The 23,547-nt window shown below is 58.5% G+C and overlaps 4 protein-coding genes across 5 annotated transcripts in view; 3 read left to right on the top strand and 1 right to left on the bottom strand.

Moving 5' to 3' along the window:
* The window catches only part of XPO5 (exportin 5), a 41,862-nt gene extending 32,299 nt beyond the window's left edge, over positions 1-9,563 (top strand). Inside the window, exons 22-32 of the mRNA XM_004605937.2 lie at positions 1,150-1,246; positions 2,847-2,983; positions 3,562-3,659; positions 4,047-4,093; positions 4,554-4,648; positions 5,345-5,449; positions 6,686-6,768; positions 7,294-7,401; positions 7,517-7,654; positions 7,792-7,956; positions 8,092-9,563. Coding sequence (XP_004605994.1) covers positions 1,150-1,246; positions 2,847-2,983; positions 3,562-3,659; positions 4,047-4,093; positions 4,554-4,648; positions 5,345-5,449; positions 6,686-6,768; positions 7,294-7,401; positions 7,517-7,654; positions 7,792-7,956; positions 8,092-8,229 — 1,211 coding nt within the window. The 3' untranslated portion in view covers positions 8,230-9,563. The remainder of the gene's footprint in view (positions 1-1,149; positions 1,247-2,846; positions 2,984-3,561; positions 3,660-4,046; positions 4,094-4,553; positions 4,649-5,344; positions 5,450-6,685; positions 6,769-7,293; positions 7,402-7,516; positions 7,655-7,791; positions 7,957-8,091) is intronic.
* Positions 9,564-10,015: 452 nt separating this feature from the next.
* POLR1C (RNA polymerase I and III subunit C) lies at positions 10,016-14,652 on the bottom strand. 2 transcript variants are annotated; one of them, XM_004605820.2, is made up of 9 exons: positions 14,467-14,624; positions 14,280-14,351; positions 12,064-12,171; positions 11,780-11,912; positions 11,313-11,432; positions 10,948-11,100; positions 10,641-10,790; positions 10,424-10,540; positions 10,016-10,334 (listed from the first exon to the last, which is right to left on the bottom strand). In XM_004605820.2, the coding sequence occupies exons 1-9, from the start codon at positions 14,533-14,535 to the stop codon at positions 10,216-10,218; spliced, it is 1,041 nt and encodes a 346-aa protein (XP_004605877.1). In that variant the 5' UTR covers positions 14,536-14,624; the 3' UTR covers positions 10,016-10,215. The 2 variants fall into 2 exon arrangements, with proteins under 2 accessions (XP_004605877.1, XP_054990466.1); XM_055134491.1 differs by lacking the exon at positions 12,064-12,171 and having other exon boundaries at positions 14,467-14,652.
* A 110-nt stretch (positions 14,653-14,762) lies between these two features.
* YIPF3 (Yip1 domain family member 3) lies at positions 14,763-18,870 on the top strand. Its single transcript, XM_004605819.2, has 9 exons — positions 14,763-15,001; positions 15,442-15,639; positions 15,817-15,923; positions 17,232-17,277; positions 17,385-17,477; positions 17,596-17,727; positions 17,890-18,003; positions 18,203-18,326; positions 18,427-18,870. The coding sequence occupies exons 1-9, from the start codon at positions 14,921-14,923 to the stop codon at positions 18,573-18,575; spliced, it is 1,044 nt and encodes a 347-aa protein (XP_004605876.1). The 5' UTR covers positions 14,763-14,920; the 3' UTR covers positions 18,576-18,870.
* Positions 18,871-20,399: 1,529 nt separating this feature from the next.
* LRRC73 (leucine rich repeat containing 73) lies at positions 20,400-23,028 on the top strand. The gene is made up of 6 exons (XM_004605818.2): positions 20,400-20,758; positions 21,445-21,605; positions 21,888-22,010; positions 22,253-22,353; positions 22,463-22,685; positions 22,813-23,028. Exons 1-6 carry the CDS (start codon positions 20,487-20,489, stop codon positions 22,881-22,883), a joined length of 951 nt encoding a protein of 316 aa, XP_004605875.1. The 5' UTR covers positions 20,400-20,486; the 3' UTR covers positions 22,884-23,028.
* Positions 23,029-23,547: the final 519 nt, after the last annotated feature.

Here is a 23,547-nt window from a genome sequence, read left to right as displayed (position 1 = left end):
GAATCCCGGGACTGGTGAAATGGTATGGCGGGCAGCGTGCTTAGCGTGCACGGGGCTGATCCCAGCTTGACCCTCCAGCACCTCATATGGTCAGGCATTGCCAGAAATGATCCCTGAGCACCACCCGGTGTGGCCCCAAAATAGTATCTTTATTTTCATTTTGGGGGGCACACCAGTGGGCTTACTCCTGGCTCTGAGACCCAGGCCCTTCCATTAGGAAATGGTGTTGGTGGGCCATTGCCCAGCTCATGGCTGTCTGGCTGAGCCTTTGTGGTCCTGTACCACCACTATACCCGCAGGCAGCCAGTAAAAGTTTCAGAAGGGCCCGGAAAGTACAGGGGCTAAAGCATGTCCCTTCCACGGGACCAACCTGAATTCAATCCTGAGCACTGCAGTGGCCCCCATGGCCCTGCTAGGAGTGTTCCCTGAGCAAAGAGCCAGGAGTCAGCCCTGAACATGGTAAGATGTGACCCATAAAAGAACTTTCAAGAAATGTCTTGCTGGTGAAGTTTTGCTTCACCGCCTGTTTCCCCTTCCATTCACTGACTCTCTAAAACAAGCCAGAAATGCCTGCTATGAAAATATGTGGTCCGGGGCTGGAGCGATAGCACAGCAGGTAGAGCGTTTGCCTTGCACGCGGCCGACCCGGGTTCGATTTCCAGCATCCCATGTGGTCCCCTGTGCATCACCAGGTGTGTGATCCAAAAAGAAAAAAAAAAAGTAAAACAAAAACATGTGGCCAGCCAAAAGATAATAGAACGGACAAAACCATTCTTGGCTCTGGCTAGAAGTAGAGATCTGTTAAGGCAGTTGTTCTACAGGAGTCAGTGGGTTTTGTTTTGATCTACTAGCCATAAAGGGCTTCTGTGTAAACTTTTGCTTTAAAGAGAGATCCCACAGCACAGGGTGGGGTGCTCCCCAGTGCTTTTGGGGAGATCCTGTTGGTTTCTCATCGTGTGCTCTAGTGTAAGTCCCTTCTGGGGAGACCCGCCTCTGCTCTGGCGTTCTCGGTACTTCCTTCACCTCCTGTACCTCCCTGGTCTCAGCGTAGGAAACGTCCTTCCGGGGAGCTGCCAGCCCTCCTCTCCCCAGCCCCCCCAGCCCCCGGCAAGCTGAGCCTCGGCATGTCTTCCCCATCTGTCTCGCTAGGCTTGCCTCAGCCACTCCTGGAGCTGAACGACTGTCCCGTGTACAAGACGGTCCTGGAGAGGATGCAGCGCTTCTTCTCCACCCTCTACGAAAACTGGTAGGAGCCGCACTGCCCCTCGCAGGCTGGGTGGGCCTGAGTGGGCTTTTCACCTAGAGTTCTAGTGTGCAGGCAAGATGAGGCAGAAATCTGATAGAAAAACATTTCTAATGCCGAATTGAAATGTCCGGGCTGCTTTCCTGGTTTGCTTTGCTTCTCTCTTTCTCTCCTCCACCTCTCTCCCCTCTATCCTCTCTCTCTCCCTCTCTTTCTCCCCTCTCTTTCTTCTCTTCTCTCCTCTCCTTCTCTCATCTCCTTCTCGTGGATCAGAGATCACTTTTATTTGCAAAAGAAATTTACTTAGGAGCCAGAGCGATAGTACAGAGAGATCCCAGTGGATACTTGCCACTTGCAGCCAACTCTAGTTTGGTCCCTGGGTTCACCAGGTATAGTCCCAAAACAAAACAACACAAAAATGTTTTAAAAAAATCTATTTGCTGAGCGGGCCAGAGCTCTAGTATAGCAAATGGGGTACTTGCCATGAAGCCGGCCCATGTTAAATTCCTGCACCACACACAGTGTCTGGAGCACTGCTGGGCATGGTCCAAAAACAAATTCCTTGGCAAAATGTGAGCAGGGAGAGAGAGACAGATACATGTTCAGGAGAGAACCTAGGCTTCTCCAGAGTGGAAAGAGCAGAGTGGCTTTGGGAGAAGCTTTTTTTTTTTTTTATTTTTTTTTTTTTTTTGCTTTTTGGGTCACACCCAGCAATGCACAGAGGTTACTCCTGGCTCGTGCACTCAGGAATCACCCCTGGCGGTGCTCAGGGGACCATATGGGATGCTGGGATTTGAACCCGGGTCGGCTGTGTGCAAGGCAAACACTGTGCTATCACTTCAGCCCCTATGGGAGAAGCTTATTATAAGCTGTGTTGGGCTAGAGGGGGTCTGCTTTTTAATCAGAGCTCCTTGCTAGCAGCACTTAATTCCTCCTTGTCCATTTCCACTGCAGGAAGTGAGACCAAAGCTGTAGATTGGGCAGGTGGGGGGCTTCATTTACGCAGCCCCCTGCTACTCATAGCCCGCGTTTCACAGGGCACTTGGAGATCCTGCACCAGCTTCAGACCCTGGTCGTGGGGTCTGGGAGAGCTGCCCTGCACAGCCATACCCAGGCCTCTGCCACACTCGGCCCAGCACCCCAGTACAGCGACCCCTGTTGATCTTGATTACCCACATCTGTAGAAAGATGCGGATTCTGTCTGTTACCACAAAGTTTCTGTAGGAGCAAAGGGGTAGCACAGCAGGTAGGGCACTAGCCTTGCATGCTACACAGATCCCCAAGCCCTGTAAGGAGTGGTTTCTGAGCACAGAAGCAGGAATAAGCACTGAGCACCATTGGGTATGACACAGAAACAAACCCGAAAAGTATCTGTATAGGGGGATGGGGTCTTATGTCCACGTTTAATAAAAGATGGAAGGCCAGGGATTAAGCTCTCTGGTAGAGCACTTGCCTTCACCTGTGAGGCCCTGGGCTTCATCGCTGAAAAACCCAAGTGTTCTTCTTGGGAGTATATTGGCTCAGCCTCGAGAACTCTGAAGAAGCTTCTCCAGCTTCGAACTCGGCACAGCTGGGCCATGTGTGCCTTCTTCCCTGCTCACAGCTTCCACATCCTCGGGAAGGCGGGCCCTTCCATGCAGCAGGACTTCTACACCGTGGAGCACCTCGCCGCCCAGCTCCTCAGCTCGGCCTTCGTCAACCTGAACAATATTCCTGACTACCGGCTCCGCCCCATGCTTCATATCCTTTCTGAGCCCCTCAGTCCAGGCCGGGGAACCAGAAGAGGAAGGGCAGGGGCAGTGGACAAGCAGCAGAGAAGGCAGAGGAGTGGATTGTTTCTCCAAGTGCTCTGGTCACATGAACAAAGACAGGTGTTTGGGGCTGGAGTGATAGTGCAGTAGATAAGGCTTTTGCCTCGCACGTGGCCCACCCGTGTTCAGTCCTCGGCATCCCATGTGGTCCCCAGAGCACCGCCAGGAGTAATTCCTGAGTGCAGAGCCAGGAGAAACCCCTGAGCATTGCTGGGTGTGACTCCCCCCCCCACCACCACCAAGAAAGGAAAAAGAAAAGTGAAGAGGCCAGAGAGATGGTCCAATGGGCAACACAACCAACTGGGGTCCAATGCCCCCAACTCCAGAGGGTCCCTCAAAGTCCCACCAGGAGTGATCCCCTGAGTGCAGAGCCAGGAGTTACCCTTGAGCATTATCAGGTGTTGTCCCAAAACAAAAAAAGGATGGCATGGGTAGCAGCTCGGGGTTCTGGGCAGAGCCGCTGCTGAGGGAGTCGTTCTGGGTCGGGATTTCTTAACGGCTGCGCATGGGTCTTCGTGAAGCCCCTGGTTCTCTTCTGTCCCCCGGAACACTATGAAGCCCTGGTGTCCCCCATCGTGGGACCTCTTTTCACCTACCTGCACATGGTAAGAAACGGGTCGGGAAAGGAGAGTGGGGTGGTGCCTGGGCGGGAGCCCCTGAGCGTGCCTCGGGCCCGACAGTAGAGTGGCTGCTGCATCCACGGACGTGGGCTCCGTCCCACGTGAGAGGAGTGATGAGGGAAGCGCTTCCCTTGGGTCGGTTTCCAGCAGGGGTCCAGAGAGACCCGGAAATACTGAGACGTTGACCCCTTGTGAGCCAGGCCGCTGTGCCGCCCTGTGTTGTGCTGGTGTGGGCACGTGCCTGTGGGCCCCTGGGATTCTGCCGCCTGGGTCTCCCGGGGATTTGCTCTTCCTAGGACCCTTTGTCGGTTCCGGCCCGCTCTGGGCCTACCTGCCTCCCAGTTCTCCCTTATTTTCTCTTTGTTTTCCCAGAGGCTGTCTCAGAAGTGGCAGGTCATCAGCCAGAGGAGCCTGCTGTGGTAAGCCAGCGGGGCTGGGGCAAGATAGGCGGGGAGAGGGGGGCATCCTGGGGTGAGAGCAGCTGTGGATTCGGGGTGACAGCTCTGCCCGTAGGAGGCCTGCTGCCGTGTGATCCTCAGTGCCCACGGGAGTGGCCCTGAAACCATAAAAGGAAAGACATTTTCCATCTGGATGATCAGGAGCAGACACCAAGAAGGGGGAGGGCACCAGGGATTGTTTGGGGTATCTCTGAGTATCTGAGGCCAGCTGTGTGTGTTGCTCCCCCCGCCCCCCATTGCTCATGTGCCCCCGCTGGCACTTCGAGCTCCGTCCCTTCCTCGAACCACTGCTGTCCTTCCCAGGCCTTCCCTGCACACAGCAGAAGGATGGGGCTCGGGCTCTTGTTAGGGACCCTGCACCTTTGTCACCTCCCTTCCCCGTCCTATGCACTCCATGGCATGAGGCCCTGGTTTCCTACAGTGAAGATGAGACTGCAGATGACAACCCAGAGTCTCAGGAGATGCTGGAGGAACAGCTGGTGAGGATGCTGACACGAGAAGTCATGGACCTCATCAGTGAGTAAATGTGGATGCCGGGGTTGAGGGAGGTTCTCACCCATCTCCTCTCAGGCTAGAGCTGGGGGCAGGCGGAGGGGTGTCAGGAAGTTGGTCGTCCAGAAACCTTCCTGAGGTAATCCTTGCACACCAATTGCTTTTTTTTTTTTTTTCTTTTTGGGTCACACCCAGCAATGCACAGGGGTCACTCCTGGCTCATGCACTCAGGAATCACCCCTGGCAGTGCTCAGGGGACCATATGGGATGCTGGGATTTGAACCCGGGTCAGCCGCATGCAAGGCAAACGCCCTACCCGCTATGCTATCACCCCAGCCCCACACCAAATGCTTTTATGCATCGTAGACCAGAAGGAAGAAGTGACCTAAAAGGGCAGGAGCAGTTTTCAGACTGTTAGGAGTAAACTTCCTGGCATTGTCAGAGTGAGGAAATTTTCTCCCTCTTGGTCATCAAGGTGAATGGGTTTTTTCCCCCCGGTTTTCTGCCATTTCATTACCTGAGACCCAAAGCTGACCAAGGCACCCTCCTGGTTAATACCCAGGGAGATTCTAGTGCCCTTGCAGGGTGCAGATGCCTCTTGGAGCTAGTCTGTGCCCATCTTCCTCCCCCTCAGAGACACTGTGGGTGCCGGTAGCCCGAGGTGGCTATTCAGGCAGGTCACCTGAGAGAATAGGCAAGTAACCATCTTTCTTGCTCTAGCGGTGTGCTGTGTTTCAAAGAAAGGTGCGGACCATGCCGCCACGGCTGCCACCACCACCACCCCAGCTACCCCTGCCGCCCCGGCCACCCCTGCAGAAGGAGACGGTACGAGTCGTTTCAGGGGCTCCCATTGGGCTGCTGGGAGTGGGCCCCAGGGCCATCTCGAGACTGTTTTCTGGGCAGTCCAGGATGGGTGGGGCTTTGTCTCAGTCATCCCGCTGGCTCACTTTCTGTTATCCCCCATGCACACCCACCTCTGCGCGCTTGTCCATACTGTCCTCTGGCCAGAGTGCCTTCTTTCCCTCTGCATAACTGTCCCCCCCCCCCTTCGTTTAAATTGCTGATCCTGGTCACTTCTGAGAGGTCATCCATAGCAAGCTTAGCAAAAATAGCAACCGTAGAGCCAGGCAATAGTACAGCCTTGCACATGGCCAACCTGGGTTTGATCCCCGGCATCCCACACGATCCCTTGAGCGCCAACAGTGGTTCCTGGGTGCAGAGCCAGGAAGGAGTAAGCCCTGAGCACCATCGGGTAAGACCCAAAAACAAAAACAAGCAACCATAGGCTGGAGCAAAAACAAAAAGAAAAATAAGCAACCACAGGCTGGAGCGAAAACAAAAAGGAAAATAAGCAACCACAGGCTGGACAGATGGTACAGGGTAAAGACATTTGTCTTGCACGAGGCCAACCCCGATTGGATCCCTGGGCACCACCCCTACCAAAACAAAAAAATTAGCAATTGCATTGGCCAGGAAGGTAGCTCAAAGAAGGAACGCGTCTTGCAACCAGGAGTGCAAGTGTGATCCCAGGACATGCAGTCCCCACGTCCTGCCCGCCGAGATCCTAAACCAAACCTAGTCACCAGGCCACCTTATGCTCTTCCTATCTCTTTTCCTTGCCAGCCCTGTCACTGTCTCACCATTTTATCTGTCCTTCCAATGGTGACTTCTCTCCCTCACCAGAATGTCAGACCCCTCAGGGAAGGCTCTCTGCCCTGTTCCTGTTCTTTCTCTCATAACTGAGCAGAATCCGATAGTGGTTTCTGAGGTGGGGCTGGGGAGAGAGCTCAGCCAGGAGTGACCCGAGTCCCACCGACCCCAAACCAAACTGTGTGTGTTTGTGTGTGTGCACGCGCGCCTATGTACACACGCATGCACTTTCGTTCAGCATGATATTGCTTGTTTCTGCCATTTTCCAGTTGTGCGTCTCAATGTTTCTCTGGATGATCCGCCATAGGGCTGAGGGGCTGTCCAGGTATTACTCACCAGGCCACCCCAGTGTTCACCTGTGATGCTGTTGCCTATTCTGCAAGAACAGAAATGACCCTTTTCTCTTTACAGATGAGGAGATGATGGCCACAGAGGTGGCCCCAGCAGCCACAGCGGAGCTTACAGACCTGGGCAAATGTCTGATGAAGCACGAGGTTGGTGGAGGGACAGGTGCTGTATTTCCTTGACAATTGGAGAGGCAGTTTATACTTTACTCACTCTGTAACACCATCTAAAAACTTTCTTGGGCATCAGAGAACTAGCACAGTGGGTAGGACGCTTGCCTTGCGTAAAGCAAATCCAGCTTTGCTCCCCAGCACCCCATATGGTTCCCAGAGTCCCGCCAGGAATGATCCCTGAGCACAGAATCAGGAGTAAGCCTGGAACACTGCTGGGTGTAACTCCCAAACAGAAACATGCGCCAAAGGTGATTTTGGGTACTGCAAGTAGGCTCCTTGTTTAACCCCCCCAGAACACGATGGGTAAAGGTTATGCATCTCCTTCGATGCCCAGGGTAGAGGCCCTATCTCCCGTCCCCTCCTGCAAAGAGGTTTCTGCTTGCACTGCTCAGCTCATTGATTATCTTCCTGCCACCCTATTCCCAGCCCAGCTCTGGGTGTGAAGGGTACTCAGGCACCCGGGTCTCTCCCGCCATTGGAATGCTTGCTTTCCTCCCTTAGGATGTCTGCACAGCGCTCCTGATCACAGCCTTCAACTCCCTGTCCTGGAAGGACACCTTGTCCTGCCAGCGGACGAGCACTCAGCTCTGCTGGCCCCTTCTCAAACAGGTAGGGTGTGCCTTCCCTCTTCTTGGGTCACGAGGGCTGGCGGGATGAGTTGGAAGAATTGGGGTTCTTGGACCTTTACAGTCTCCTCTGGCCCTGTGCCCGGCTGTCTCCCCAGGTGCTGTCGGGAACGCTGCTTGCAGATGCAGTTACATGGCTGTTCACCAGTGTGCTGAGGGGCCTGCAGACACATGGGCAGCATGACGGCTGCATGGCCTCCCTGGTGCACTTGGCCTTCCAGATTTACGAGGCCCTGGTGAGTGAGGGCTTGGGCGGCGGGCTCCCGTCAGCTGGCTGTGGTGCAGCCATGTGAGTCCTGCGCCGACAGGTGGGCGCCCCGGGAAACGGGAAAGTGGCAGTGCCCCACAAAGTGGTTTCATCCTCCCCTCTCAGCGACCCAGGTACCTGGAGATCAGGGCTGTGATGGAGCAGATCCCCGAGATACAAAAGGATGCCCTTGACCAGTTTGACTGCAAGCTTTTGAATCCCTCCCTGCAGAAAGCCACCGACAAGCGCCGGAAGGACCAGTTCAAGCGCCTCATCGCTGGATGCATTGGGGTAGGTGACACTGCTTCAGCCCAGCCTGTGGGTTTCGGGCTGTGTGAGCACACAGAAGCCACCAGTGGTGCCCGCAGTCTTGAAAGTCACCTGCAGCTCGGGGCCAAACCTCAGTTCTCTCTTTGTCTGCCACAGAAACCCTTGGGAGAGCAGTTCCGGAAAGAAGTTCATATTAAGAATCTCCCGTCACTTTTCAAGAAAACAAAGCCAGTGCTGGAGACGGACACGTTAGACAACGAGGAGGGTGGCCTGGCCACTATCTTTGAACCCTGAATCCAGCTTTCGGCAGCCTTCTCTGGCCTCTCTGGGTCATCTCTTCCTCTCCTTGATAGCTAATTTCTAGGCCCCTCTCCTCTGACACCTCACTTGCCACTGTTTTCTGCCTGGTTGAGACCCAGGCCGGGAACTGGAATGCAGGCCCTGTGCAGGGCTCTCGGGAACTAAAGGATCAAGAGAGGGAGTTAGGGCTCATACCTCTGGCTGCTTCTCCTGGGTAGCTCTCACCCGCCCTGGAGTTTTGGCTTTTTCTAGAGAAACACTAGTGCAGAAAGCCCTTCTCCCCACGAGCCTTTCCACCCCCGTACAGCCATACACGTGTCGATTGGTAACTAGGGGTGCTGGACCCAAACTGCCGATGGCCAGGCGTAGCAAGGAATCAGCCCCGAACTAGTCGGACGGTTTGTCCTGGGCCTCCCTTCGCAGCTGGGCTGGCGGGACATTCGCTACCCCAAGGGGCATGACTGGCTCACTGAATCAGCCAGGTCACGTTTTGAACCAGAATCTGGTCACCCAGTGGGACTCATGGTACAGGCTACTGTTTAGCTCCGGGCTTGGTATCATGTAGTACCTTCAGAGGCCAGGGCTGGGCCAGGGGCTAGTGCCAACATCCTCTAGAGTCCAGTAATCTCATCCTTCCATGTTCCACCCCTTGGTGGTTCTCCTGCCCTCCGTCTACTCAGGCACAAGCGCCACAGAACCCTACCTGCCATCACTCGATGCCCTTAGCATCCAAAGACAGTCCAGACCCACCAGGCTACATCTGTGACACACAGCTAGCCAAAGCCACTGGTGTTCTCTGCCGGACAGGCTGAGTCCCAGGTGCCTTTCCAAAGCTTTTCATGGTCTTTCGGGTCCCCGGGAACTTCTCTGGAGTCATTTCCAAAAGCAAACCTGGAAAGTAGGCCTGCCCCTCCCTGTGGGGGTGTGGAGTCACTGCTGGCCAGTGTGTGTGGCCATGTGTCTGCTGCAGGCCAGACCACTGGGGAGATAGTCAGGAATGAGGGAGCAGCATGGCCTGAAGCAACAGACAGACTGCAGGGGACAGGCACACTGGGAAGCAGGACAGTCTGTGGCGCACGTGCTGCAGCCCCCTGGGTGGGGGCGGGGGGCGGCACACAGAGCCTCTGCCGCCGCCTCTCTGGCAGGGCTCTGGAGGCCAGAGGTGTATTTATTGTTTTGTGATCTTTTAACATCCCTGACTTCAAGCTAGAAGTTTTCTATTGTTTATAATCTTTTTGTAGAACATTTAACTCAAAAGCACATCTGCATGTCAGTAAAAAAAAAAAAAAATCGTGACTTCATACAAAAAAGGCCCTATCTGCCTTTGTCAAACCCATGACATACTCCAGGGTCACTGTTCCTCACGAGCATCCTTAGGGTACTATGACCGGTGGGCCTCCCTGCCCCGCCCTGCGGGGTGGAGGTATCTGAGTGTGGAGGTATCTCTCCAGAGACCTGCGGGGCTTCCAAAGAACTGCTGTCTTCCTCAGGTGCTTGCGAGCACTGGGACTTCACTACTGCAACTATTCTTTCTTTCCTGTCTGGAACTTCCTCTGGCAAACCGGGAGGCAAGGTTAGGTGGTGAGTTTCTTCCAGGGTCCAGATGTACCCCAGGTATCAGATCTATCTGGCATTTCTCATGAGGCTCCAAAAGGGCCGTGGCCCCAACCTGCGATAATGTCTTAAGCCCATCCTGGTAACTGCTAAATAAAGCCAAACCTATTCCCAGGCGAGGCCTCATGGTTTTAGGCCAAAATACACGTGGTCTGTGACAAGAGAATGTGTTCAGTGAGTTTATTTACACTGCAGCCTTACAAAGGCTTGTCGCGTACAGCACATTTAACAAAATGTATTGGCCAAAAATAATAGGTGTCTCAGAATACTCAGGACCCCTAGTCCCAACTGGGGGGATAACAGAACCCTTTATCCAGGCTGGGCCCAAACTTTCCATGTGGGGAACCCCCAGGCATCCGCAAAGCCTTAGTCCATCTGAACCGCGTCAAGTTCATCCAGGAAGCGCCTGCACTTGCCCATCAGCACCTTGATGGCTTCACTCACCAGCACATCTGGTGGCAACACCCCTGTCGACTCAACAGAAACTGGGGACCAAAGACAAGTCAGCTGTGACAGGGCCTGGCCTTTAAAGAGGGGCTGCCATGCCAGCCCTCCCTGCCCACGAGACACTCACAGATGTAGTGGTCCCGGACCCGAGCCAGCCGGACAACCTTCTTTAGCTTCTCGTTCCGGAAGACTTCCCTGCTGAAGGTGTCCAGCCGGGGATTGGCCACCAGGGCCACCTTTTTACCTAATGTCAGCAGATCGTTGACGTCAACATTTAGCACAGGGCCCGAGGCCTCCCCCCGGGCCTGAAGCACCCCTGCGGTCCCGCACTGAGCAGCACCCACCTTGGACCTCTCGCACCTCGATCACACCCGGCGAGAAGCACCGTCTCAGCTCCTCGGCCGCCTCCCCCTCCACGGGCTCCAGCAGGGTGATGTCCGGCAGAAGCCGGTAACTGGCTGTTGCTACCGGTGAAAACTTGGCATGGTCTTTGCCTGGAGGGAACGGGGAAGTCAGCCCATGCTGACATCCCCATGCCACCAATGCCAGAGGCCCACTGTCCTCAGACAGGGAAGCCTTGGCTGAGCGCCACACATAGTGGCTTAGTGGCTGCAAACTCCTCTCCCACAGGGCACACATGGAGGTTCTTACCAATGCCCTTGACACAGTGCATGAGCAGATCAATCTCTTGGCCGGGCCGCAGCTGCGCGATGAGGATGTCATCATGTACAGGCCGAATAGTGCCCTCCGGGAAGAGGTCGGCCTGATTCCCCAGGGGGACCCACGTCATGTGCCTGGTGTACACTGAAGCACATCAGAAGAGAGAGCACCATGAGGAGGGTGCTTGCCTTGCACGTGACCGACCTGGGTTCCATCCCTGACACCCATGTGGTCCCCTGAGCCTGGAGAGAAGTAACCCCTATGCACCGCTGGCTGTGGGAGCCCCTCCCCCCGAAAAAGAGCCTGTTCCCTAAAACTAGCCCCTGAAAGACAGCCCTCTCCTAGCCGCCACTCACCTTTGTGGTTCACATAGAGCTCGTTCGGATCCGAGGAGTCCTTAGCAGCTTGGGGGTTCCGCGTACACCGGACCTGCAGCCGGAAGTGCAGAGTATCGATCTCTGTGCCTTCTTCGTCTCCTGTCAGAGGGAAGCAGCAGGGGCTCTAAAGAATGTTTCAAGGGCTGAGGCCTGGCAGGCAGCCAGCCCGGTTCCATCCCCAGTACCACACTGGGTTCCCCGGAGCATCTCCATACCACTGAGTGTGGCCCCAAAACAAAAGGATTTGAGCAGGTACCACAATGAGTGGAAGATACTTCTTCCTCATTCCATTCTTTTAACAAGCTCTGCACCCAAACACTTACAGACAGGAACACAGACATGCCAAAAAACATGCCTGAGGCCTCAGAGCAACCAATCCGGTGTGAGTACAGGCGAGCTACTTTAGGGGGAAGCTCTACTCTTCCCCAATTTCCTCAGCACCTCACCTTGGTTCCGATACTCAAAGAGACGGGGATCAGCACGAATGGGAATAAGGCCCAGGCGATGGGCAAGGATCTCATCCTGAACGATGGATGTGTTGTTGTACACCAGGACCTTCTCAACCGCCATGGTTGGTACCTGCCAGAAACACAGTCATTCACCTACTGCGACCCCAACTCCCTGCCTGCCATAGGGAGAGAATGCCTGGTGACGAAGTGCACACGGGAGGTACATGGGAACTGCCCAGTTCCCCATGCTACTCCACCCCGGCCACCGCGCCCACCCATACCTCAGCTAACAGAATACGCCGAAAGGCATTGGCAATGGCTGCATCAATTCCCACCATGTCGAATTCCAAGGAGTCTTCATCCATGTGTACCACATCCACACGGAAATTCTGAAGGGACAGGAAAATCACTAAGCCTGCTCTACAACATGGAGCTGCCCCAGAGCCTTCAGTCGTTAAGACCTCTCTTTGCCCAGTGTCCCTCATTAAATGTTCATTTCTCCCCCAGTCCTTTATTCGTTTCTTTTTTTTTTTTTTTTTTTTTTTTTTGCTTTTTTGGGTCACACCCAGCAATGCTCAGGGGTTACTCCTGGCTTTGCACTCAGGAATCACCCCTGGCGGTGCTTGGGGGACCATATGAGATGCCGGGGATCGAACCCGGGTTGGCCGCGTGCAAGGCAAACGCCCTACCCGCTGTGCTATCGCTCCGGCCCCCCTTTATTCGTTTCTTATGTCTGCCTTTTATCTTCCATTCATTAAAAGCCTTCGCCAAATGCCCTGCCACAGGCAGGGTGGGGTAGAGGGAATGGGGTGGGGGTGGTGGGAGGGAGACTGGGACCATTGGTAGTCGTTGATCTGCATTCAACACAAACTTTATATGGTCCTGAAAGCATGACTAGGAGTGTAGAGCCAGTATACCCGGGGCCCTGCCAGGTGTGGCCCAAAAAAATCAAATAATCCTCTGTTATATGGCTTCAAGGGAGATCATTCACAGAAATTATTCTCCAAGCTACCATACTGTGTGGTCTAGCTGACACCACTCAGTTTACTTTTGTTTCCAGGTCACAGCTCATAGTGCTCAAGGATTGCATCTTGCCTTGAGCTACTAGTGTGCGTTCCCAGTAGTGCTCAAAGGATCATGCAGTACCAGGAATCAACCTCTAGGATCCTGCAGGCAAATACATTGATCTTTGGGGGAGGGGAGCCTGGGGCCACTCCCAGTGACACTTGGCCTTGAGTGCTGGGGGTTGCCAGAGGATAGCACAGTGGGTAGGGCCCTTGCCTTGCACACGGCAGTCTTGGGTTCCATCACCAGCACCATATATGGTTCCTGAGTCCTATCAAGAGTGATTCCCGAGCACAGAGCCAGGAGTAAGCCCTGAGCTGCACCCGGTGTGCAAAAAACAAACAGCTAGGGCTGGGGCTAACAGGGTGACCCTAGGGACGCTCAGAGAACCATGCAAGTTCCAGGAATGAAATCCTAGGCCTCCCCTTGAGCCCCTAGAGCAGTCTTCCTCCCTCTGCTTAGTCTCAGTACTTTCCAGATACTATTTTCCCTGGGTCTTTGTCTCTCTGTAGGGTAAGCTTTCAATCCCACTAGGTTTTCACAACTATCTGGAATGCCAACTTCCAAGATGATCTAAGGGGTTTTTGTTTTTGCCACACGTGATGCTGCTCAGGTTTACTCCTGATCTCATTTCAAACGTGCATTCTATTAGCCTGGCAGACTTCTCCACATACCAGCAACAATTCATTTTCCTTCCCCAGATCCACTTCACATCATTAATATCAGATTTACCTTCTATCTAGTAATTTTATCATAAGTCTACTCCCTTAACTGACCTATGCAATTCTGTCACAGATATATCCATGCCCCAGCGTCCCATATTCTGGTCCTTTCACATTCATTCTCTTCCAGTCGCTAGAGTCGGAAACACGATCACATCTCCTTAACCATGCTCCAAAAACTCCCTCTCGGGCCGGGGACATACTACACTTGCCTTGCACACAGCTGACCCAGATCTTATTCCTGGCACCACATAAGGTCCCCCGAGGACCCTTAAGCCCAGAGTCTGAGAGGGTGTGTCCCTAACACAAATAAATGGAAAACCAGCAACGACCACAAAAGCTGCTTATCACATAGAGCAGCTCCAACGCACCCGTCTGGCCTCCTGACCCCTCACTCGGCCTACTGGCCTCTAGATTAGGGAACGGCTTCGTGCATTCCGGGCGCGCAGCTCACGCCTGCCTCTATAACCAAGGTTCTGTTCCCGGTCGCTCCTCGCCATTCGCAGGCTTGGGCTTTGGAAGGCTCGGCACGAATTCGGGTGCAGTTCCTCAGTAAACCCCGATACCGGCATCCTCTTCCCTCTGCGGGGCACCACGCGCCGCCCTCAGCCCTGACTGCCCTCCAACGCCGGGCGGGTCCCGGGCAGACGGGAACAAACCCCAGGGCCACGGGCTACTCGTCTCCTCCATTCGCCTCCAGCTCCACTCACCTTCTCGAAGCGCTCCTGGTCCCAGGCATCATCGTAGCCCGAGTAGTTCCCGGGGAAGTCGGTGGTATGAACCTGCAGCACAGGGACCAGTCTGCCCGGGCAGTGGCAGCGAGAGCAAACCCGGGCCCGCCCCGCCGCGCCCCCGCTCCGCTCCCGCGTCTCCCTCACGCACGGCCACGAGGCTCACATTGCGAACTCCAAACTCCCCCAGAACCACGCGGCTCCGCATCTCTTCCACCGCCTGGGCCGCCGCCATCTTTCCCCGTCCACGTGACTACGGCAGCGAACGGGAGTCTGTTGCGGCGGCTCGACTGTCTCCGTGGCAACGCGCCGCTGCCAGGGCGGCTAAAGTATCGCGAGATTTGGCCCCGCCCCTATCCGAGTGAGGCCCGCCTCCGTCTCCGTGGTAACGCCCCGCCGCCTGGGGGCTAAAGTATCGCGAGATCTGGCCCCGCCCCTGCCCACGTCCCCGGCTTCCGGGAGCCCGTGCGGGCTAAACATCCGGGTCTCGGGTTCTGGCGTTCCGGTTCGTCCCACCTGTGTCCGCCGCTGGGCGCCTTCCCCCCGCAGGCCCGCGTGTCCCCACGCCCCTCTCGCGTGCGGAACCTGCACGGGCCCCGCGACGGGAGTCCTCGCGGGACATGGCGACACCGGTGGCGCCGACGGGCGGCGCCCGAAACGGAGCCGGCCCGGAATGGGGCGGGTTCGAGGAAAACATCCAGGTAATGGCCCTGGCCCGCGGATCCGGGGAGGCCGCCCCGACTGCAGCACTTGGCCACTCCTTTGGGTCTCAGTGCACACAGAAGACTCCCGGTTTCGTGCTCGGCTGGGCGGTCCAGCTTGCTGCGGGCCCCGGGCTCGACCCCCTCCAGCGTGCGGCACGGGTTCGAGGGCTGTCGGGCCCCGCGGTGGTGGGATTCGCCCGCCTCTGTTGAGCACTGCGAGCTCGGCGGAGAGGGGGGCCTTCGAGATGTAAGCTGTCTGGAGTAGATTCCCAAAGCGCAGAATAGCCAGGACTCCCGTGCAGTGCTCCCGATAGCGGGGGGGCGGGGCACACAGGGACTTGCTGTGTGGGCGTGTTCAGCCACGTCCCCCGTGGCGGGCGGAGGACTGCAGGGTGGTGCTGAAAGGGTCCGCGCCCCAGCAGCCGCTGTCCGCACAGGGCGGGGGCTCCGCCGTGATCGACATGGAGAACATGGACGACACCTCCGGCTCCAGCTTCGAAGACATGGGGGAGCTCCACCAGCGCCTGCGGGAGGAAGAAGTCGATGTCGACGCGGCCGCTGCGGACGAGGAGGACGGCGAGTTCCTGGGCATGAAGGGCTTTAAGGGGCAGCTGAGCCGGCAGGTGGCCGACCAGGTCAGCAAGTGGCGGGGACCTACCTCGGGGCGGGCCTCGGGTTCTGGAGTGCAAAGTTCTCAAGGTTCACCCCGAGTGATCCCTTTGGAACCATGTAGCAACCCCACAGAAAAGCAGCAGCGGCCAGGTGGCCAGCGGTCGCGCGGACCCTGCTCACCCCGCCGCCGTTCTCTGCAGATGTGGCAGGCAGGAAAGAGACAAGCGTCCCGGGCCTTCAGCCTCTACGCCAACATCGACATCCTGAGACCCTACTTTGACGTGGAGCCGGCCCAGGTGCGGAGCAGGTGAGCTTGCTCGCCCAGACCAAAGCTGCTTTACAGCCCCTCCATCCAAATGATCAGGAGCTACCAGGCCTCCACCTGCCCTCCTTGATGCACCCCTACCCGAGCCACACAAACCCCTTAGCGCTGCCAGACACCTTGCTGTGTGTGACACTCTCCCTCCCTCCACCAGCCCAGCACCCTCCCCTTCCACCAGCTTTCAGGTCACTTCCTTTGCCCCCTTCCCCACCCCCAGGGTTAGGGGGAGCAAGCCCCCCCCTCCCCCCCCCCCGTGGTGCTAGTAGTGTCAGGTGCAGTTGGGGGGAGGAAGATGCTGTTTGTTTATCTAAGGAAGATAAATTTCCAGGGTGCACTGAGCAACTTTTTGTTTTGTTTTGTTTTTCTGACAAAGGGGTCTTGGCCAAATCACTTGGAGAGCTGCCCCAAGGGGGTGGGGGTGGGGGTGGGGGGTGGCTCTGGGCTTGTCTCCTTAGAAGCAGGCCACTGTTTTGTCTTTTTTAAATTTGTTGATTTGGGGGTGGCGGGGGTGTTTAGGGGAGGCACACCTAGTGTCGCTCAGGATGCCCTGAGCTGCTCCTGTCACAGGGCTGGGGGGTGGGGAGGGGATTCACTGCTGGCAGAGCACTACCAGGATTGACTTCTCGACCTCAGCATGAGCCCTGTCTGGTATGGCCCAAACTGCTGCCACCACTAGGGCGGGGGGGGGGGAAAGGCTGGGGTGGTGCCTGGTATTTTTATTCCTTCTGTATTTCTGTCTGGAATTGTCATGCCACCTCAAACATTGTTTTGGTTTTTGTTTGCGGGCCACACCTGGCAGTGCTCAGGGGTTGTTCCTGGTGGTGCACAGAGATCAAATCTGGGCAGACTGCATGCAAGGCAAGCACCCTACCCCACTGTACTCTCTAGCCCCACAAGCATACTTTCCAAGTGGACATTTAGCAGTGCTTGAGACCAGAAGAGGCAAGAGGCACAACGGTTCCCTCAAGTATGAGCTTTCCTCTGAACCATGCCAGCTTTCACCGGCCAGCTCTGGGCTCCAGGCACTCCCTACTGAGGTGCACTTGTGGCTGCAAGGTCCCAGGGCCAACAGGCAGAGTTCTCAGCCTGTCCCCAGGGCCCAGCAGGGTCTGTGAGCTGCCGCTGCCTCTGTCAGCTCAGCCTGAGAACTAGCCTTGGCAGAGCATTGCATTTCCTGCCTCAGCCTCTCCATCCTCTCAGCCAGCACGGCCTCTGGAGCTAGAGAGAAATCAGCATGGGCCCCTCCGGACCTCCTAGCCTAGTGCTCTCATCTCAGTTCCTCTCCTCTCACAGGCTCCTAGAGTCCATGATCCCTGTCAAGATGGTCAACTTCCCCCAGGTGAGCAGGGGCGGCTCCTGGGCAGAAGGCATCCTGCTTCCCCCTGCCCCCCGGGCCCCGGGAAGGCATCAGTATGCCCCAGCCTGAGGGAGTTGGTCTGTTGACAGAAAATTGCAGGTGAGCTGTACGGCCCTCTCATGCTGGTGTTCACGTTGGTCGCCATCCTTCTCCACGGAATGAAGACGTCTGACACTATCATCGTAAGCAGGACAGAATTGGGGAGGGAGTCGGGGGGACCAAGTGGAAAGCTGCCCACAAAGGCCATGGCAGAGTGAGGCGGGCCCTGGGGCTGGAACTGAGCCAAACCTTCCCCTGCAGCGGGAAGGGACCCTCATGGGCACAGCCATTGGCACCTGCTTCGGCTACTGGCTGGGCGTGTCGTCCTTCATTTACTTTCTCGCCTACCTGTGCAATGCCCAGATCACCATGCTCCAGATGCTCGCCCTGCTGGTGAGGAGTTGGCCATGGGGGTGGGCGAGGGGGGTCTTACAAGAGGAGCCAGGCCTGGTTCTGTACCTGTGACCTGGAAGTGGGGGCGTGCTGGCCAAGGTCCCCATTGTGATCCAGAAGCCAGTCCAGCCGAGTGACCTGCCTCACCCCTTCTCCTTCCAGGGCTATGGCCTCTTCGGACACTGCATTGTCCTGTTCATCACCTATAACATCCACCTCCACGCCCTCTTCTACCTCTTCTGGCTGTTGGTGGGCGGACTGTCCACCCTGCGCATGGTAAGCGGGGCAGGGGGGTGCCAGGGCTGGGCGCACCCCCCGGCGAGCTCTGAATGGGAGGGAGCAGCCGAATGCTCCCATGGGCAGGTGTCCCCGCTAGCCGGACACGCTCCTGCGAACCTGTGGCCCTGTGGCCCTAGGGGCAGGTATCCACTCTCACTGGAGGCGGTTCCTCAGAGCCGTGTCCCTGCACCCCTAGGTGGCTGTGCTGGTGTCGCGGACTGTGGGCCCTACACAGCGTCTGTTGCTCTGCGGCACCTTGGCCGCCCTGCACATGCTCTTCCTGCTCTACCTGCATTTTGCCTACCACAAGGTGGTGGAGGGTGAGTGCGGCGGGATAGTGGGCAGGATGGTGGGGTACCTGGGGGAGGCTGTTGCCCAGGGCTGAGCCCCGCCAGCTCACACCCGCATTCCTCCTTTCAGGGATCCTGGACACGCTGGAGGGCCCCAACATCCAGCCCATGCAGAGGATCCCCAGAGACATCCCCGCTGCGCTCCCCGCTGTCAGACTCCCCGCTGTTGTGCTCAACACCACAGCCAGGGCGGTCGCAGCGACCCTGCTTGCACACTGACCCCCTCCCGCCACCTTTGAGCAGATTAAAGAGCCATCCTGATGTCACGCGTCTCGTTGGTGGGGTCTGCAGCTGCCACCCTGGCACACACTTCAGCTTCTCTGCGATTCTGGTGCCACTGCCGAAGGCTGGGCCCAGGAGCGCCTGGCCTGGGCAGGACTGCGGGGCTCTGCAGCTGCTGCACAAAGTGGGTCAGCTCCTTGGGGGTGCTCCGCCCCGCCCCCTTCTCTCTAGCTCACCACTCCTGTCTGTCTAAATATAGACTTGGTAATTAAAATACTGATTGCAGCCTGGACCCGGAACCACTCTTTCCCTGTCTGGTCTGCACCTCCCCCAGGGGTGCTAATGCCACCCATCCCCCGGCACCCTCTGCATCACAACAGCGACAGCCTATAGAGCCTGCCCAGAGGCAGGGAGGCTGGGAACCATGCAGAACTGCACACGCACTTTATGCAGGCTCAGCCTCCCTCGTATCACTGATGGAACAGTGACAGTTGAATGACCGTCTATGCTTTCCAAGGCCCTTCAACACACCAGGACATCTGTGCAGGGATAATTTGTGGGGATGCACATTTGAAGCCCACCTTGCCTTTGCGCTGGTGATGCTGGGGCCAGAGGAACAAAGTGCCCTTTGGGAGCCTTCCCCGCCTTCCTCCTACGCACCGCACTGTTGGGGCCAGAGCCATAGCACAGGGGGAGGGGAAGGGTGCTTTTCTTGTTTGTGGCTGACCCAAGTCTGATGCCCTGATATCCACCCCATATGGTCCCCAAAACACCATCAGGAGTAATGGCCAAAAAAACATGAAAACGAGGAAAAAACCTACCCAAGCAGGAGATAGCCAAAGCGCCGGAGCACAGGCTTTGCATGTGGGAAATGCAGTTCTACCCCTGCACCATATAGGAGCACCGGTAGATGCAGCCCCTCAACCGAGAAAGGCGAGAATCCCGCGGAGCAGATGCGCCTCCGCCCATGAACCTGCACCACTTAAGTTCAGGCAATTGGCAGCGAGTGGAGGCCCTACGCTCCCTGCGCAGCGCGGCGCTCAGGTGGCTCTTTGTTGAAATCCTCAACTCTGGTGGACCGAGGTCAGCATTTAACCTCCTGAAGAAAGACTAGACTTGTCCTTGACCTGAGCAAGTCCGGGTTCCCAGGAAAGGGAGCCCCATCAGCGCGGTACCGGCTAGCACGCCCTTCCCCAACGCGACGCGCCCACCCCACCAGCTCTCCAGGTCCGGGAGGTTGGATCTCGCCCCGCATATACCTGCCGTTCACCTGGCAAGGGAATTTTGGGGTCCCCTGATGCCAGGCAGCATCTAGGCGGGGGACCCCCGTGAGCTGCACCCCGGGGTGGGGGCGTGTCCGTGCCGCTCAGCTGTGTCGGGTCCCGGCGCCGCCCGCCCCTTCCCGCAGCCCGTCTCGTGGGCCCGCGTGGCCGCGCGCGGGGGCGGGCCCGGGGCGGGGCCGGCGGGTGACGCGCTCGTTGCCATGGGAACCCGCCGCCCGCTCCAGAGCCGTGGCCCGAGCCCGAGCTGCGGCTCGCCTGCCCCGCCGGCCGCCTGCCCGCTTCGGGCTGTCCCCGCGGGGCGGTCGCGGGAGCTGGGCCGGAGAGAGGGAGGACGCGGCGTCACAGCGAAGCCCCCCGCGCCGCGGCCGGGACCACGAGCGACGAGGCGCCCCGACACGGACGGCACGGTCCGCCCCGGCCGCGGCCCCGCGCGCTCGCAGCCCCGCCGGCCACCCCGGCGCCCGCGCGGCCCCGCGCCTCCGCCGCCGCCCGGCCCGCTCCGCCCGCGCCCCCAGCCGCAGCCCGGACCCCCGCCCCCGCCCCGCCCGCGGCCCCTGCGCCCGCGCGCCCCGCGACCCCCGCGCCCGCGGCCGGCCCCGCGCCCTGCGGCCCAGCCGCGGGGACCATGCTGCCCAGCTCCATCCAGATCTCCGGGGAGCCGCTGTCAGGCGCCGAGGTGCGGGACATCTGCCGCGGCCTGCGCGACAACGCCGTGCGCCTGCTCTCCCTGCGCGGCTGTCGGCTCTGCGACCGCGACTTCGGCCGCATCTGCCGGGCCCTGGCCGGGGCCACTTCCCTGGCGCAGCTCAACCTGAACCTGGGCGTCGTGTCCAGCCCTAACCGCATCAAGCTGCTGGCCGAGGCGCTGCGGACCAACCGCTCCATCCAGTCCCTCTTGTGAGTGCGCTCGCGTAAGGGGGGCCCCGGGTCACTGCTCCCCTCCAGCTGCCCTCGGGCCACCTCCCGGCCCTCCCCTACACCTTCCCTCACCTGTCTGCCCTCCCTCCTCCCTCTCCACACACCGGCGCCTCCAGGGGCCCCTCCCCAGGCCGAGGCGCGCGCACCCCCTCCCCTACTGGGACAGGAGACCCACCCCTTTCCTGGCGGGGCTCAGGTGCCATGGAGACTCGCGCTGGGGCCAAACCCCCAGTCCTGCCCACACTGAGGATCCTTATCCAGCCACACCCCTTCTGGGCTCCCCCTCCCTCGGCCCTAACCCCTGGCCCAGAGAAGCAGCTAAATTCTTTTCTTGTATGTGGGGTTTTGGTTTGGGAGCCACCCTGGCAGTGCTTAGGGCTTAGTCGCGGCTCAGTACTCAGGGATGGCTCCAGGCGGTGCGGTGGGTAGGGAGGTGAGAGGGGGCACATACAAAACCCAGGTGGGCCGTGTGCCAAGCAAGCGCCCTTCCTGCCGTGCTATTCCTCTTGCTGGGAAGCAAAATTGTTGCCCCTCTGTTCCTTTGAAATCTAGAATTTTCCCATGTAGCTGTGGGCCTGTGTGGGTGCCCTTCTTCCCACCTCAGGCCCCTACCCCAGGAAGGCAGCAGTGACCTCTGTCCTCTGCACCCCCCCGGCCCCCTCCAGCCTGCATGGAAGCCCCCTGACAGATGCAGGACTGGCCTTGCTGAATCCGGCACTGGCCCTTCACCCCGCCCTGGTGGCCCTGGACCTGGGGGACTGCATGCTGGGTGATGAAGCCATCAACCTCATCTGTGGCCTCCTCCCCCCTGACGGAGCCAAGTCTGGTGAGCGGGGCTCAGCCTACAGAGGGCAGGGCCTGGTGGGGCCTTGAAGAGAAGCCCTGCACGCCCGGTGCAGCCAGGGTTGGGGAGAAAGACCCGGACAGCCCTTAGGCCAGGAGGAGGAAGGGGCAGAGAGGACAGAGAGGGGCCAGTGGAGAGAGGAGACGGCAGCCGTGGGAAGTCGTGACAGCCATGGGGAGGCACCCGGCCCAGAGGGCGGGAGAGGAGCATGGCAGGAAGGCATGCCCCACCTTCCCGTGCTCACTGCCCTATGGACGCTGCCAGGCTTGAAGGAGCTCACGCTGAGTGCCAACCCTGGCATCACCCCGAAGGGCTGGAGCCGCCTGGCCATCGCCGTGGCCCACAGCTCCCAGGTCCGCGTCCTCAATCTGGATTACAACCCCCTGGGTGAGACTCAAGACCCTACCCCAGCCCAGAAACCCACCCTTCTGTTACTCTGGAGCACTGAGGCTGGGAGAGGGGAGTGGGGAGTGGACAGAGGGGCCCTGGGGGCTCTGGGCAGTGGACCCCGAGCCTGGGCATCATCCGGCCTCACACTGCGCCCCCACCCCCACCCGCCACCCGCTCTTGTTAATCAGCCATTCCTGTCCTTGGAGGGGGTGTCCAGTGCTGGTGTGTTCCCTCCCCAGGTGACCACGTGGCAGGGATGCTGGCCGTCGCTGTGGCCTCCAGCCGCACACTAGAGGTCCTTGACTTGGAGGGCACAGGGCTCACCAACCAGTCAGCTCAGGTGAGAAGTGAGAAGCTGGTACCCGCATGTGTGGGCGCCCGCCTGGGGTGGGGATGGGTCAGGAGCCGCCCACCTGTGTCCACGCTGTCACTCGCTCTCCCGGCCTCAGACCCTGCTGGACATGGTGGAGAACTACCCCACTGCGCTTCGGAGCCTGGTGTTGGCCGAGAACAGCATCAGCCCTGAGCTGCAGCAGCAGATTTGCGACCTCCTCTCGGAGGGGGAGGAGGATGAGGAGGCGGCAGGAGGGGCCGCTGAGCCCCAGGACCGAGAGAGAGGGCAGGAGCCAGCTGCCCAGCAGAGGGGCAACAGCTCCTGGATGTGCCCCAATGGTGAGATCCCGAGCTCGGCCCAGGGCCGGGTCTGGAAGAGCCTTGGGACCCGGGCGAGGGGCGTGGACAGAAGACCCACCCGTTGGAGGGCTGCAAGCGTGATCACCCCCCCCCCGTCCCTCCACAGATACCAGCTCTCAGATGGTGCTAATGACATCAGGACTTGGGGACAGTCTGCTGGCAGAGACTGAGATGTGACTCTCCACTCCTGGGCGTCACTGCATTTGTCCATCCATGTCCCTAGTGCTTTGCCCCAAAGAGCAGGATTGGGCCCTGGGGATTTGGGGGTGGGGGTGTGGGCCTGGGGCTCTGGCAGCTCCTGGCACAGGACTAAGGAACAGATGTGGGGGGGGGACCTGAACCCCAGGCAATGCCTCTGGACTCGTTGGCAGCTCTTGTTGTGACCCGCTGGCTCGGAAGAGACTTCATGAACTCTGCGTGTGGTGTGGTCACTGGGGCTGGCTGGGAGGAGCGGAACTTCCACCAGAGACCACTAGGGGGCAGTGCCCCACCACAGCCCAAGCTCTAGGCCACTTGCTCCAGCTTCACATCCCCAAAGACCTGACTTGGGTCTCAGGCTCCTGGGCCCTGGGGTTCTGGGGTGCCACAGCTCAGGTAGGAGGCCCACCTTCAGGCAGGGGTGAGCTGGACTCTGCCTTAAGGAGAGAGCTGGGGAAGCCTGCAGCGTGGTCAGTCACCAGCGGACGAGGGGATGAGGACCAGAAGCACAGGAATAGACCAATTAGGCGGGAAAGACAGCACCCGGGTCAAGGCACTTGATCTGCACGCACGCAGTTGAGCCAGGTCTGGTGCCCAGCACCACTCAGTTCCCCCACCCTGCCCAGTACCATCAGGGGTGACT

The sequence above is a fragment of the Sorex araneus genome, chromosome 4 (genome assembly GCF_027595985.1).
Source record: "Sorex araneus isolate mSorAra2 chromosome 4, mSorAra2.pri, whole genome shotgun sequence".
NCBI lineage: Eukaryota > Metazoa > Chordata > Mammalia > Eulipotyphla > Soricidae > Sorex > Sorex araneus.
The sequence above is the reverse complement of the archived record's forward strand: the minus strand, read 5'-3'. Positions and strand labels throughout refer to the sequence as shown.